The 12,199-nt window shown below is 28.0% G+C and overlaps 2 protein-coding genes across 2 annotated transcripts in view; both read left to right on the top strand.

Moving 5' to 3' along the window:
* The window catches only part of LOC107477498 (probable amidase At4g34880), a 6,132-nt gene extending 4,209 nt beyond the window's left edge, over positions 1-1,923 (top strand). Inside the window, exons 4-6 of the mRNA XM_016097534.3 lie at positions 7-181; positions 405-591; positions 1,299-1,923. Of these exons, the coding sequence (XP_015953020.1) occupies positions 7-181; positions 405-591; positions 1,299-1,694 (758 nt within the window). The 3' untranslated portion in view covers positions 1,695-1,923. The remainder of the gene's footprint in view (positions 1-6; positions 182-404; positions 592-1,298) is intronic.
* A 9,190-nt stretch (positions 1,924-11,113) lies between these two features.
* The window catches only part of LOC107477501 (probable amidase At4g34880), a 54,035-nt gene continuing 52,949 nt past the window's right edge, over positions 11,114-12,199 (top strand). Inside the window, exon 1 of the mRNA XM_052258131.1 lies at positions 11,114-11,605. Within this exon, the coding sequence (XP_052114091.1) occupies positions 11,124-11,605 (482 nt within the window). The 5' untranslated portion in view covers positions 11,114-11,123. The remainder of the gene's footprint in view (positions 11,606-12,199) is intronic.

The following is a 12,199-nucleotide window of genomic DNA, read 5'->3' as shown; positions in this document are numbered from 1 at the left end:
ATGAAGGTACTGTGAATGCATCTACACACATTCCAGAGGGTGGCTACGCTCAATATTTGAATCCTCATGGCCTACAAGGAAAAAGACTTGGAATCTTGAGATACCCTAATTCTTTTAATATTATTTTTCCTGAAAATTCTATGGAGAATGCGACATATCAACAACTCTTCCAAGTAATGAGGTGCTGCTTGCTACATCACCACTTTACAATATGTCATTCATTCGCATCTATCACATTTATACATTTTTTTAAAAAATTAATTCAGAATTCACTATATATAATTTGTATTATAGCTAATTAATATGAAAAAATTAGACGAGTATCTAGTTATTATATATTTCATATAAAGGAAGATTGATTGGATGCAACATTATTAATAAGTTCTCGTTGATTAATAATCCAGGGATCAAGGTGCGATACTTGTGGATGACATAGTAATTGAGAAGAGTGAAGAAATTTATGAGAATGCAATGATAGCATTGTTAGCTGAGCTCAAGAGAGACTTGAATTCTTATCTGCAAAATCTCGTCTCTTCACCTGTGCGATCCTTGGCAGATCTCATAACCTTCAACCATCAACACAACATGCTAGTAAGTATATATTCATGCAATTATGGTAATTGCTAAGCGTATATTAAAATTAGTCATTAAAATTAATTATTGTTATAAAATATACGTTAGAATATAAATAAATATTAAAAATAAATTAAATTATATATAATTATAATATGTTGATACACGTTTTGCCTTCAGATTTTTTTAAAAAATTAAAAAAATATTTTTAATATTTAAATTGTTTTAATTTTATTCTTAATTTTTTAAACATATTTTATTCTATCTTTCTGATAGAATTTTTGTCAGTCAAAATATTTTGTTAATATTATTATTATCCTTTGTATATACGCTAGCTACTAGATCATCATGATCATAATTTTCATGTGTGTTTTTTTCTGAAAATAAGAATTCAACACATAAAGTAGAATATTCAACCATACAACAAAAGACCATTAAACAATACAGTACTTAATTATATATGTTCACATATTATATTATTTTAAAAGAGTAATTTATCACTAAAATTATGAAACTCAACATAGTAAAATAATAATGAAACTGTTTTATAACGGTGTAACAGAACTTTTTCGTAAACACCAAATACTAAAAAGGTGCTGTATGTTTAAATTTTTTTTCTAAACAAGAGATAATAATGACACACAAATTAGCAAGATTAACTAACACTTTTAACTTATGAACTGTGTTGAATAATTTGTTATTATTATCTTATAATTTTGGTACAGGAGAAAATAGTTGACTATCCACAAGACATGTTTATAAAAGCAAACAAGAACAATGGAATAAGCAAAGAAGTTCAAGAAGCAATATCAAATCTAGAAACACTTTCCGAAAATGGGTTTGAGAAGATGATGAAGGAGAAAAAGCTTGATGCATTAATATATGTGGGACAAAAATTGGTTCCATTTTTAGCGGTTGGTGGTTACCCAGCAATAACAGTGCCGGGTGGATACAACAATGAGAAGATGCCATTGGGTGTTTCCTTTGGAGGATTAAAGTATTCAGAACCTACTCTTATTGAAATTGCTTATTCTTTTGAACAAGCTACCAAGAAACGTAGGCCTCCTCCTAATGATTTAATAGTAACGCAAGTAGCACAGAGAAGTATTATCAGCTTATAATTAATTTAATAAATTTGGATGAATTGAAATGGTGAATTACTAATTAAAATTAATGTCTGATATATATTGATACTCACACATTAGGTGATGAGTACAAAATTGGAGAAGTCGTATCACTTTGTCATCTTCATTATGAGATGAAAGCAGTTAAATAAATAATATAGGGTATTAGTGTTGTGAATGTGAATATGTAAGTTTAGTTAAATGATTGTTTGAAGAAGCTATTGGATGTAAGTAAATGATTTATATATATGTAATAATAAGAATGTAAATATTGATTGTGTTGTTTTCAATTTGAGTTGGACAATAATAAATAACAAAATAATATTAAATATATATGGGACCTAGGGACAACGGAATTAAGGAATCCATGTTAGTTAGGTATATAACAAGAGATCTTGAATCTTAGCTTGAATCTTGAATCTTTGTTGTTGTAGTGACGTGTTGGTATATGTTATTCACATATTATGTATGAAAAAAGTAGTTAGGGTCTCAGCATCGTTTTCCTTCTATTATTAATCATGACATTACCATCTAGACCCACATACACATGAAAAATATCATAATATAGCTAGCATTGGAGCCTTGTATTTATATTATATTATTATATATGTTATATAAAAGTCGTCAAGGATAACATCGGTTGGATATTTCAAGAATAATTATATATGATTTTACGGTTCATATAAGTTTAATTAGTTTGCAATGATGATTTGACGATTAGATAAAAAGTTATGTACATTGATAATAAAATAGAATTATATATGTGAATTCACTGCACTACATCTGGTAGTTAGTAGCGATTTTGGAGTTGGATATATAGCAGCAATTTTTAACCGCTGCAGAATGAATAGCAGTTATTGTTAACCTGTTAAAAGATAGTGTGCGGTAAAATTTTTAATAGCTGTTAATAGTATTCGCTGTTATATGATATTTTTTTGCAAAATATTTCTGCAACAATTTTAACCGCTACTAAAACACAATCAAGCCTACTTGTAGATGGCAGTAGTTGTTAATTGCTACAAAATGTCATTAGTCAAAAAATTGTGTTTCTAATATAGTAGCGGATTCATAACCACACTAAAAGTCATATTATAATTTTTTTTAATCCAAATTTTTAATAATATAATCAATTCTTTAATTTTTTATACGTTCTTCTATCCACTATATAAGTTGCTTTAATTTATTAAAACAACCAATAATCAATCAAATTAAAACACACAAAACAGAACAAAAATATATATAAAAAAATCAATCATTATAATAATAGTAATTTATCTTCAGTGTATTAATATATATATAAACTAGAAGTAAATAACTCAAAAATCATTAGGACAGTAAACAATTAAAAAGTGTTTAAATTTAAATGTATTTATTTATATTGACTTAATTCTATGATTTATCATTTAAATTATTAATGCCAAAATATCATGCATGCATGGGATAAGGCCCATGCACTTCGCAAAGATTATGACTATAAAAAAATGTTTGATTATAACATGAGTTTTGTTTTAGGTTTGTGTTTGATTATAGCATTACCGAATGAGATAATAAAGAGATATTCCAGTGTATGGTTTGTTTGGAAGACAATGAACTTGTCACGGCATCAAGAAGGAATCGGATTTTAATGTTGTCATTGTTTAATAATTTTCTTCTACTCTTTTGATCGCTAATTATTGTAGCTCTTCTGTTTCTATTTTAAAAATTGTATCTAAATTCTTATTTGATTAGTCCTAAATCTTTTAAAAATATAACTGTACTGTATTTTTAATATATCGGCAAAATTGAGTTATTTTTTGATAGGACTAGACTAAACAGATTTAAAATAATTGATCTCTTATCATAACAAATTTTTCTTTCGAATTCTCGCACTTAGTCAACCACGAATATTTTGACTAACAAACCGACGAATAATTCAGCTATAGTCGCTATAAATCAAAGACTGAACTAGAGTAAGAAGGCAGAAGATCAACAATACAATAGCCGATATTATACTCGCTTTCTTAAAGATTTTTCACTTACTTAAATGTCAGAATCTTTTTTGTAAGTACTATACCTAAATCCGAATATACAGAGATACTTCACTTTTGAGTCAAAAGCTGCTAAAGTTTCCAAAGGACAATATGAAACTCATCTATAGCACAGAAGAGTAACATTGCCAAAACATAGCTACTAAGAATATATGTGATGTAAATTAATATTTTTTTTGAATAAAATTAAAATAAAATAAAATTTACAGATATTTTTAAATTTTTTAATAAATTTTAAAAATAAAAAATATATTTTATTTTTAATTAATTGTTTAAAGTTATTGTTATGTAAACAAATTATTTATGTCACAAATTCTTAAAATTGTGTTATTTTTCACTTCGAGTTGGAGGCTAATTATCATAAAATTATTAATCTAAAAAAAATTAAAATATCGAATAGATGCATCTAAATAAGTATATATTTAGTAAATAAATAAATAATATTAAATAAAGAGGGACAACGACAAGGAATCCAATTCGTTAGGTATAGGGTGCTATGTCAACCAAGGATAACATCCTTTGGATACTTCAAAATTTATATATGATTTTTCATTTTTGCCTAAGTTACTCAATGGAACAAAGTAACTAATAAATCTTGATGGATCATATATAAATTTTAAAGTAGGAACTCCTATAATTGACGAGTGCTACCTGAGCTGTTATAAACTCTTTTCGTGATTGAAGGATTACTATGTGTTCATAATACGCAGTGAAAGAAAAGAAAGTAATCTTTAAAAATCTATTTTGTGCTTAAACTTTATTCCAATAATAAATATACAGTAGATCAGATCTAAATACCTGAGTACGCTAGTAAAAATTTTTTTCTCCTTCGATGGTACGAAGGCGCTATGCGTATCCACATCGAGACCAACCTTTGCTGTCAACTCTTTGACCAATGGATCTGATATAAATTGAGAAACCTCTTGCAACTCTTTGCACGCCATAAAATTCTTTTTCAAGAATTAGCCTCACATACGTTTATGTGCGTAGAGATAAAGGGATAAAACTCTTGTTATTCTCTCTGTGACTTTCTTGTACTCTTGACGTACATATATATAGTATGAGATTTGTTACTAATTTTAAATTTGATTCTCAATTCAAATTTAAATCATATCTTGAAATTTCAAATCTTGAATCATTCAAATTTTATGAATCATATCATAACAATTTAAAACATAATCGATTTGGATCTCATCCAAATTTATAATTCAAATTCAGAAATAGAATAACTAATTATTCTCAAATCTCATTTAATATTCTCAATTATCATATTATTGTTATATTCTTGGTGCTAGCAAAGAATATAATAATATTCCATTTGAATTAATATAATTAATTATTTGATCAAATCAAAATAATAATTAAATAATTCTACAGCAAAGATTAGAACACTCGTTAGTGTGTGACCTCATAGGTTCAATACCTAGCGGGTAGTAAATTAGTCATACTAAATTTACTAATCAAGGTTGGCGTCTAGCAACACTCCTCAACGACCCGATAGTATGAAGTAATATATTTTATACTAAGAACCTCAGAAGAACAAAGTATAATTCCTTCCATCTTTCCAGCTCTTGGTTAACCCTTAGAGTATGGTTTAATTATCAAACTCTAACTTGTTACCATTATTATAATAAACTGTGAATGACCTAAGAAACTCATTTCTTCATTCATTCAATCTCCTTGACCAAGGTTTATTCATCTTATTCATTATAATCATAGAGCTCAAACTCTTTACCGAGAGTTGATGGATTCCTTATTGACTAATCATTAATTCTATAAGTATTTAAATCATACCCAATGTCCATTCAACTAGCACCCTAGGGTATTAGGTGTCCGGAATCAAAGTATAATAAATACATTGTTAATTACTATAACAGTCGCAGGTCAAAGGAAACTCTATTACTATGTTCATCTTGAAAATATCCTATTGACAAATATGCGGTAATTGTAACCATTAGGAATTCTCAAAGTGAGTCAGTTCAATGGTCATATCCCTATAAAATTATAAAAGATTTATTTCTCAATATTATGATCACTATCATAATAATAAATCTCTAAATTTAATCTAGGACGTTATTATATTAACATTTTAATATAATAACAGTAACAAATTATTTGAAACATGATTGATTGGATTGTGGTCATACTCCTTATTCCCAACAATCTCCCACTTGCACGAGAGTCAATCATGATAGATTGGATCTTGGGCATACTATTATCACAATAATCTCCTACTTGCACTAGAGCCAATCAATCATGTGTATACTTTTTTAATGCACATTTGTGTTTATCAAAACTCTTTTGACCTTAAACACCTTAGCTCTTGAGCATGTTTGCTTGACCTTTTGTAAAATACACCTAGTGCATAATAAATATCACGTTTTCTCAAAACATGAAATCTCTCACTACAATAGTGCATAATTTTATTTTAAGGACAATCCTTATTGAACATGATTATAAAAAATCTAAGTAACCATTAGATCTATCTTTATATAATTATATCATTATACAAATAGGCTACTTTTTCGAAAAGTTAGTTTGACGATTAAATCTTTTATACTTTTAGGAAAAAAGTATATCAGCTATTGAGTAATATACAATTCTAATAAAAGTAGTTGTTACTCCCACTCTTTTTTTTAAGATGGAATCCCTTTTCTTAAAAAAAAAAGAGTTTAACCTCTTATCACAGACACTTTGTCATAAGAAGAGTGATAAAAATAATCTCATTATTTCTTTGGATAACCAATAAATCTCATTTATCGGACCCAATATCAATTTTATTGTTGTGCAATCTCTTAACACATATAAGACATCTCCAAACTCTAATGTTCTTGAGTTTCAGCTTATGCCTTTTTCATATCTCATATGGATAAAAAAAATTGATTTAGTGAGAAATTTGTTAATTTAGCAATATTTTTAAAATATAGTCTAAATATTTAACAAACAATGATACTCAACTAAATCAAATTTCATGTTTTTTTTTTTAAACATGATAAGGTACATAGAGTACTAATATTTGTGCGTTGAGAGAATCCCATTCTCTATTCAATAGAATATCAATTAAATAATTAGAGATTTTACTTTAAACTCTTGTAATAAAAATACTCAATATCTTTATTATTGGTCAAACCAACCCTTAAGAGCAATTTTAATTGGCATCCTCAATACTCATATTGAGTTTGTCTAAAACCATCACAAACATTAATCATATTAAGAAAAATTTTGTTTGTAACAAAAAAAATTTCTAAAAATGCTTGTAAGAACAATCCTCACTAAAGCCATTTGGCTAATGGTATTTCAACTTCTAAAGTTGTTTAATTCAAAATATATTGCCCAATACTCCCACTAGTTTAAATAAAATCTTTGATAGTCATACATCTTATTTGGGTCACCATACATCTTCTCAAGATGTTCAATAATAAATAGTGGATATATGCCTTTGAAATTAGAACTTATGGCTGTCCAAACAACCCATGTAAAATAATATTACAAATATTTTAAAAGTTCTGACCATTTCAAAAATAATTTTATTGGAGGATATTATTTTAATAGAATTATCATCTCCATAATAACCCTTTCATACATGAGAACAATTCTCAAATGTCAATATATTATTTTCAAGTATGCCACACAAAAAGTAGACATATTTAAAATTTAAAATATGAAAGTAAATTAAGAAATCTATATTTTTGTTAAAATTATTTAGAATCATGAATGAATACCTTGGTTGTCAAGTTATTACTCATACCTATTCTAAATAAATATGATTAAATTGTATCACATACAATTATAATTCCAAATAATTATCTGGTTGTCAGACAATTATTTAACTGAATTATATCTTATACCCCTAGGTTACCTAGGTTTAAGTATAAAATTAATTCTCCTTATACATCATCATATAAATAAATAAATTCTGTCTTTGAGTACAAGTCTTCTGGTTGTCAGGTTACTCATTGTAAACAAGAGATAAATTTATTTTTGGCAAACTCCTACCTTTTAGATTTTATCTCAATTGTTAGAGAATTTCAACCAGTATTCATGGATTAAATTTTATACTTCCAGGTTGTCTAGGCAAAATATAAAATTAAATCCCTAATACATCAAATGTATATACTGATTATTATCTTGAAAATAAAACTCCTGATTGTCAGACCGCTCTTTATTATCAAGAACATTAGAAAAAACTAATTTCTAAAACTATAGTGTTCAAAACACATCAATTAAATCAAAATTTGATTTTTTATGTACTAACGTTTAGCCATAAAAAATATCAAATCAAATTTGACCTTTATATATACACTTATATATATAAGAAACAAACAAAAGATATTTTGTATCTTATTCCTTTTATCGTAATCAAAATCACAATAAAATTTAATATATAAATAAAATCAAATAAAATATTTTATTATAAATATAACTTTTATATTAAAAGAATGATAATTTAATCACAATAAAATAACTAAAATAAATTAACTATTAATTTATTAGAAAATCATCTCAATGGAAATAAATATATCACATGCTTAAAAATAATTTGAATTAATCCTATTAATTCACAAATTTTAAGAAAATAGGAATAAAAATTTAAACACAAAAAATCAAAACTCTGATACCACTGAAGAATTACTATGTGTTCATAACACGCAGTAGAAGAAAAGAAAGTAATCCTTAAAGATCTATTTTGTGCTTAAAATTTATTCCAATAATAAATATATAGTAGATCAGATCTAAATACCTGAGTACGCTAGTAAAAATCTTTTTCTCCTTCGATGGTACGAAGGCGCTATGCGTATCCACACCGAGACCAACCTTTTCTGTCAACTCTTTGACCAATGGATCTGATCTAAATTGAGAAACCTCTTGCAACTCTTTGCACGCCATAAAATTCTTTTTCAAGAATTAGCCTCACATACGTTTATGTGCGTAGAGGTAAAGGAATAAAACTCTTGTTATTCTCTCTGTGACTTTCTTGTACTCTTGACGTACATATATATAGTATGAGATTTGTTACTGATTTTAAATTTGATTCTTAATTCAAATTTAAATCATATCTTGAAATTTCAAATCTTGAATCATTCAAATTTTATGAATCCTTTCATAACAATTTAAAACATAATCGACTTGGATCTCATCCAAATTTATAATTCAAATTCAGAAATAGAATAACTAATTATTCTCAAATCTCATTTAATATTCTCAATTATCGTTAAAACACTCGTTAGTGTGTGACCTCATAGGTTCAATACTAAGCGGGTAGTAAATTAGTCATACTAAATTTACTAATCAAGGTTGGCGTCTAGCAACACTTCTCAACAACCCGATAGTATGAAATAATATATTTTTACTAAGAACCTCAGAAGAACAAAGTATAATTCCTTCCATCTTTCCAGCTCTTGGTTAACCCTTAGAGTATGGTTTAATTGTCAAACTTTAACTTGTTACCATTATTATAATAAATTGTGAATGACCTAAGAAACTCATTTTTTCATTCATTCAATCTCCTTGGCCAAGGTTTATTCATCTCATTCATTATAATCATAGAGCTCAAACTCTTTACCGAGAGTTGACGGATTCCTTATTAACTAATCATTAATTCTACAAGTATTTAAATCATACCCAATGTCTATTCAACTAACACCCTAGGGTATTAGGTGTCCGGAATCAAAGTATAATAAATACATTGTTAATTACTATGACAGTCGCAGGTCAAAGGAAACTCTATTACTATGTTCATTTTGAAAATATCCTATTGACAAATATGCGGTAATTATAACCATTAGAAATTCTCAAAGTGAGTCAGTTCAATGGTCATATCCCTATATGCACCATCTATATATATAATTTAATAAATGAGATCTATTAATCTTCATCCAATGAAGACTATATATATTGATCTTTCCGGATTATTAATGTCCTTTTAATAATCCTATGACCAAGAATAATTTAGATTAAATTATAAAAGATTTATCTCTCAATATTGTGATCACTATCACAATGATAAATCTCTAAATTTAATCAAGGACGTTATTATATTAATATTTTAATATAATAACAATAATAAATTATTTGACACGTGATTGATTGGATTGTGGTCATACTACTTATTCCCAACAGTAATTTATCTATGGAAAATTTTTTTTAATGGTATTTCTCAGCTTGCGAAGTCAAAATTAATTCATCGGGTATTTTGTTTAAAAATTGATTAATTAATTGTGACATATAAATTTAATTTTTTTTAGTTTGTACTAAAATATCTATCATATTAAAAGTCTAATGACTAATCTCTTGAATTTTATAGAGATACAAAATGAGCGACTCTTTTAAACAAGTAAATTTCATTCCTATTTTCTAGTAGTGTTCATATGGATCGGATTCGATTCGCGTATCTACAGTGTTTATCTTTATTCGATTCAAAAATTGCGGATATGGATTCGATGTGTAAGGCTATCGGATCGGATCGGATTACGAATTTTGTATAAATATCCGCATATCTATGTATCTGTAAAAATAAAGAAATAAATAAGTAAATATTCTATTTATATTTTATTTCGACTAATAATTATCATATAGGTGGTATTATTTTAATTTATTATTTAAGAAAAATATGTTTATATTATTTTAAGAATAAACATATTTAAAAGAATAGAAAAATAAATTTTATTAATATTTTTTAATAAAAATAAACTTTTAAAAATATTTTTGTGTTTTGCGGATATATCCGATATCCGATCCGCAAATGTGCGGATCGGATCCAAGCTAAAAAACTGCGGATATTGAATTCGATCCGATGATTTTAGTACGGATCGGATCGAAAATTTGGTCATATCCGATCCGTGTTCACCCTTTTTTTTAGAAAGAATCGAACCTAAACAAAATGGTTAAGGGAGATAGTGTGTTGGTAAATTTGAATTCTCAATACTTATTTAATTAGATAAGTTAACAAAACTACTCAACCAATCAAAGTTGGTTAAATTTTTTTTTTTGTCATAATATCTCTCAGTCTGACTTAACAAAGATAATCTGTCACAGATCTGAATTCTATTTAAGGGTCATGAGTTGCTGCATGCACAATATAGGTTAGGTTAAATTTTTTTTTTTGTTTAAAAAAATATTTTTCTTAATCTTCTATTGATAATTATTTTAAGTAACCAATAAATAATAACTCAAATGGCATAATCTCTTCGTACTCATCTAAAAATGATAGATTCGAGTCTCATTTTTTTAACTTTGGAAAAAAAAACTATTTTAAGCAATTTAGAGTAAAAATTTGTTGACATTAAAAATAATGATTTGAAATTAAAGGGAGTGAAAGCAAATCGAACTCTATTTAAAGCAACCCCATGCATGGTGCAAACTACACACTGCTCACTAAATAGAAGTAGCTAAAGCTAATATGGCAAAGGCTTTCTTCTTCTTCTCATTGCTGCTTCTTCAAACACTACTCATCATCATCATTGCAACAAGCCATGTTCATGCAATGTTTCAACTAAAAGAAGCAACCATCGACGAAATTCAAAGCGCTTTTGCGCGAAACGAAATCACATCAAAGCATCTAGTTAAGTTGTATAAAGATGAGATCTTTAAAAGAAACCCTATCCTTCGTGGCGTCTCGGATCTAAATCCGGACGCAGAATTTGAGGCTGAGAAAGCCGACCAAGAGCGCTTGGCGGGGAAAAGAGGGACAAAGTTGAGTGAAATACCGGTGTTGGTAAAGGACAACATTGATTTCAAAAAGAAGAAGATGAGTACGACGGCCGGTTCGTATGCGCTTGTTGGGTCGGTGGTGGCGGAGGACGCTTTTGTGGTGAAGAAGTTGAGGGAGGCTGGGGCCATCATTATTGGCAAAGCCACCTTGAAGCAGTGGAATGGTTTTAGGTCTTACAATATGTTACCTAGATTATTTCTTTATCAATAATAGGTTTACCATTGTAATTATTTTTTAGTGAGAGTACATAAAAAAAAAGTACATAGTATATAAGGTGTAATAACTCAACAAATATTTTCTAAGGAGAATTTTTCATTCTCTCCAATAATGAGAAGAACCTATCTCTCTCCCTCTCTTAATCCCTTCTGATTCATCAAACCATCAACATCACAGCTTGAACAGCTTAGGGCATGAGATTTTCTTCATGGTGCGGTGAGCGTGGAGAGCAACCAAGCTGTGAATCAAAAAAAAAAGTTGTGAATTGAGATCAATCCAATTTTGCCATTCTCTTTCTATCCCTAATTTTTTTTTTCGACATTTTCTTTCCCCCATTCTTACCTCTTCCTTCAAACTCATCCAATAGAGTTTGATGAGAGGCTATTTCACAAGATTCTTTCTTGGTGAACATAGCTGTTCCGATCAACGAGTTGGAAGGAAGAAGATCTGAATCCCTATTACTCTGTGATTCATTGATTTCTCAAAATGGCAAACATGGCAAACAGATCCTCCCATTGCAGAGGTCGTGGAGCTACATTGGCTTGCTC

This window comes from Arachis duranensis, chromosome 3, assembly GCF_000817695.3.
Source record: "Arachis duranensis cultivar V14167 chromosome 3, aradu.V14167.gnm2.J7QH, whole genome shotgun sequence".
Taxonomy (NCBI): Eukaryota; Viridiplantae; Streptophyta; class Magnoliopsida; order Fabales; family Fabaceae; genus Arachis; species Arachis duranensis.
The sequence above is the reverse complement of the archived record's forward strand: the minus strand, read 5'-3'. Positions and strand labels throughout refer to the sequence as shown.